Raw genomic sequence first — 4,762 nt, forward strand, 5'->3', positions numbered from 1 at the left:
CTTAGGTTAACATAATTTTATAAAAAATAAAAAAAAAAAGCCATACTATCCCAACATAAAAAATGAAAAAAAAATTAAAAAAAATAAAAACACCAAAATCTGATGTTTTGATTGGATCGGTAGAATCAGTAAGATCCTAAATGATCCTACTATTTTTACGATCCTAATGCGATTCTAAACGTTTTGGTGAAGTAGGATTGTAAAATCGTGCGATCCTATGATTTAGATCACGATTTTGACAACCATAGTATCAATATTTAGTATCGGGTTGCTACATCTACAACGACAGTGAGTTCAATTTTTTCTCTTTTTTTTTTTATCAGAGAATTCTAAATTCTAATTGTTTAACTGACATGGTTTAGGAATATTTATAACTAGTGGAAAACCTGGAGTAGGAACAGATGATAGTCAAGCACTAAATAGCATTAAGATAGTTATAACTTACATGTACGAGTTTTTCTTGCAAATGCAAATTTCAGAGCAACTTTTAATCAAGTTCCAGAACAGAAAGGAACCACCAAACAAAAAATCATCAGCTATATGGCACAATATGATCAAATAAAACACAAATACTGTTGACAAGAACCACCTTGTATACATATAGCATTGACATAAAAGGTTGATCCTTCTTCATACTCATAAACTTGCCTGAATCATCCTGGACCAACTTTAGGAATGTCATAATGCTCGCTCATGTTTGCAAGATACTGGTTGAAATCCTGAATCCTGTCACGGTGAGATTTATTAGCTACCTTAGCCAATCTATGAACATCAATTTGATCCCTCTGTTCAATATATCGCTTTTCTGCAGGAGTGAGATGATCGTCACAATGAACAGTCTTCCCATCGCCACTCATTTTTTTGGCATCATCTACATCTTCCTCGTTAGGATCAGTGGATAGCTCTGCACTTCCACCTGCACCAATTGATAAGAAAAATGAACAACATATATACAGTCATGATGTTCAACAATTAGGATGGAATGTGGAAAGGATCTGGACCAAACAAAATGGTTATAGTGTTCAAACAATCTCTGGATTTTACAGCAGCCTCTGCTCCATTCTTTTCCCTCTTTGTCTTCTTTAGATAACATATATTGTCCAATTCATAGCAAATTTTAGTATTTTCAATCAAATCAAGTTAACAGTGAGAGTTTCCAGATCTCAGAACAAGACAAGAACGACCTTTCTTCGAAATATATAGAAATCAAAATTGCAGCAAATTTCAAGTCTGCCATTTTGAAGACTTCAATGCAGCAATACCAAGTAGTTGACCACTACCATTACCATGTACACAGTACAAAGAAAGCTACTTTCAGCACCAGAACCAGAGGTAGTAACTGAGCACATGGTTACCTATGGTTGTAGAGTTTAAAGCCTTGTAATCAAGGTCGTGACTAAGATTTACTGTAACTGGCTTTTATCCAGCCCATTAAAAATGAACACCACATTTGTCTAATTTTATAGTTCCAATAATCTGGTTCCATGTGCTACTAGATGAATAGAATGGGCCAATGCCACTTAGCAATAGAACTATATGCCCATGCTACAATATGACTGAATTTGTGGAACTATCTTTGCTAAAATGATACATTTAACAGTTCTCCCATTCTATTATTAGCATAATTAGCATCAAATCCAATTACAGGAACTTCAGGCCACCAAACTCATTCTTCTAGTTATGCTAACAAGTAACAAAGTGCATTTTTATAAACATTGGTCCAACAATAATCTATACTAATAACATGCAGCAAAACCTATATGCACTATTCATATATAGCAAATTAGCAATTACTCATGTAAATCTACCAATCAAAAAATAAATTTACTCATGTAAATCTGTTTGCTTTTAATATTCAAACTATCACATTTACTTATTTTTACATTTGTAACTATTAATTATTAAATTTGCTTTTAGGTACTTTTTTCCTTCAAATTTTCCGTCTTCATACAGGCATCACCCAGGGTTTCTGAAGTATTAAACAAGAAAGATTAGTGCACCCCCACCACTACAAATAAATGGAATAGAGAGTTAAAATCATAGACTATTCTCATGCAAATGGTAAGTATCAAATATAGAATCATGATCAAGGTCAGCGTATCATTGTTGTTGAACCAGGAGAAGTCTGTTCAATATTACCATAGTGAATCAAAAGCCTGGCACCTACAATTTCCAAAGATTTTTCACACAATCATCAAAGGCAAAATGAATGGAATCCCACTCTCTTGCTACACATGCACCTGATGGGAAGCAAGTGGTAATTGAGCCCTAGCTTATTCTCAAAAGGAATCCCAGTCACAAAATAAAATACTTTCTCAATTTGTCATTTACTTATCTTAAGCACAGAAACACATTTAGAGTGAATTAAAGATAATAATGGAAAGTTATTATCTTAATAACTATGACAATAGGTACATGCAATAAGACTGAAATGAGTTAAAGAGCTTCATTAAACAATTCCATGCCTTAATTGGAGATGAACAACAAACCTGCTGGAAGTTCATTTTCTGTAACCTCTAAAATTTGATCCTGACGTTTCTTATTTTTCTTTTTCTTCTTCACCCCACCAGCCTTGACATCCAGGGCTTTTCCCTTAAGCTTCAGCTTACCCCCAACGACATTCTCATAACCTGACATCTTCCCTGTCAAGAAATTTAAGAGCATAAAAAGTCATATCATGGATTTAAAACTTGAAAATGTAATAAATGTGTACATATTTGAAAAAGATGAGGGTAAAAAATGGAAGTTCAGTGCAGAAAGTTAGAAACAACCAGATCAATGGCCATAAACAGTCCCAACTACTTAAGAATCAACCAAGACTATTTGTACTGTGTCAAATTTTGGAAACACAATCCTCAATTTCACAATATAACCTATTATAATGCTGCTTACTACAGAACATAAAATAATTACAGTAGGCTTATACATACACACACACACACACACACACACGAATATTGCTTTTCTGATACTCTGATTGAATATCGGTAAAAGATCCATTTACATGCATCATCTGAGGAAAAGCAAATTCTTTTCATTCAAAATTTTTTTTCCTCATAAAGAAATATTACAAATTTCACCAGATCACATTCAAATAAATTGATCATTTTAAAAGCACAAAACCAGTTATCTCCCAATTGCCTTCCCTTGAAGAAGATGAACAACTACAACAAAGAGAACAGCTCACAGGAGAAAAAAACAAGCTTAAAAAGAAAGCTTTGATTGGGTTTTCACTTAGCATAACTAATTTGTGACTTAAATATTCTACTATACTTGAATAGCAGTGAAATGTAGTATCAAGCATCCTGCTCCTACAATGTTATATCACAACAAAGTTAATAAGTTATTATAAAAAATTACAAGACTCTAACCCTCGCTCTCCCAAGCTCAATTGTAAAGATATGTACTTCATCCCATCTCTCATGAACTTATTGTAAAAACCAAACAACAATAATCTGCTACATACATTTGGTAATTGATAATCCCAAACTCAAACACATATATATTTGATAATTCAATTGTTGCAACAAGTGAAGAGGGGGGGGGGGGGGATTTGAAGCCCAGTTCTCCTCATAAAGGAGATTAGGCAATGCTATTGAGCTATACACACACGCATATACATAATTTCCATAGAAATATACACACCCAGTTGAATGAAATACTCAAAAAACTACATATAAGTGTTAATTTACATAGATAAACTAAACCCAGATGAAAGAAATACTCAAAAACTGTAATATGTGTTAATTTACATAGATACATAAAAACCCAGACGAAAGAAATACTCAAAAACTCAGTAATATGTGTTAATTTACATAGATACATTAAAACCCAGATGAAAGACACACTCAAAAACTGTAATATTGAGCTTCATAATCAGCAACAAACCAAAGTAGCCACAATGTCAAAACCTTTGTTTGAAACAAACACACCCACATAAAAAGATTAACAGTGAACGAGAATAAACATAAATAGAATGAAAAATTAGAACATGAAACTCCTAAAATCTTTGTACCTTTAAAACACACAGCCTGCCACTAACTAGTCTTGCTTGCCTCGCTCGCTTGCGAATCCAAGATTCGGTCTTTGGGTTTGGTTGGATTCGTTTTCTAAATAGGAAGGGAAACTTGTAGATCGGGTCAAGTTTATCCGACCGGGACTTAGAGCTTGTTTATTTTGAGTCCGACTAAGTAAGTTGTGTTATTTATTTATTTAATTATTATTTGATAAATTTTTATTATTTTTATTTGATAAGGACCACAGTGAATTTGGTTTGGACAACCTCTCATATTATATATATAAATTTAGGGGAAAAATGGAGAATTGATGATAGATTTTAAAAAAATTGTTATCTTCTCAAAAAAAAAAAAATTTGTTAATATAAATTACTCCCCTTTATATGAATTTAACAACAAACGATAGATTTGAGTTTTGAGGATTTTGCTTTAATAGAAATATTTGTGAAATTATGGATTTTATACATGATCATTTCAAATCAACATATTAATAAAGGATTTTTGTGAGTGAATGTCCTAAAGCAGTGGTTAAAATGCATTTTATATTTTTTTAAATTTTTAAATATTTTTCAAAAATAAATTTAAATTATACATGTGAGGCCTGAAATTCGAAATCCCAGCCCACTTCACATTAAAGGCCCAAGGCCCAAGCCGAGGAGCCCTACTGCCGAGGACGTATGATGAAAGCCCCTTAATGGCTCAAGAATGTGGCCGAGGACGATCTCACGCTCAACACCTCACAAAGC

The 4,762-nt window shown here is 33.0% G+C and overlaps 1 protein-coding gene across 1 annotated transcript; it reads right to left on the reverse strand.

Moving 5' to 3' along the window:
- Positions 1-402: 402 nt before the first annotated feature.
- LOC126717078 (uncharacterized) lies at positions 403-4,183 on the reverse strand. The gene is made up of 3 exons (XM_050418296.1): positions 4,016-4,183; positions 2,490-2,642; positions 403-916 (listed from the first exon to the last, which is right to left on the reverse strand). The coding sequence occupies exons 2-3, from the start codon at positions 2,635-2,637 to the stop codon at positions 654-656; spliced, it is 411 nt and encodes a 136-aa protein (XP_050274253.1). The 5' UTR covers positions 2,638-2,642; positions 4,016-4,183; the 3' UTR covers positions 403-653.
- Between the last annotated feature and the right edge of the window lie 579 nt (positions 4,184-4,762).

This window comes from Quercus robur, chromosome 3 (assembly GCF_932294415.1).
Source record: "Quercus robur chromosome 3, dhQueRobu3.1, whole genome shotgun sequence".
NCBI lineage: Eukaryota > Viridiplantae > Streptophyta > Magnoliopsida > Fagales > Fagaceae > Quercus > Quercus robur.

What these genes read in the sequence shown, in the direction of transcription:
- LOC126717078 (XM_050418296.1), bottom strand. Translation starts at nt 2,637, where the DNA reads ATGTCAGGTTATGAGAATGTCGTTGGGGGTAAGCTGAAGCTTAAGGGA. An exon ending in AGAAAATGAACTTCCAGCAG is followed by an intron (nt 917 to 2,489) that starts GTTTGTTGTTCA and finishes CAATTGGTGCAG; the next exon opens with GTGGAAGTGCAGAGCTATCC.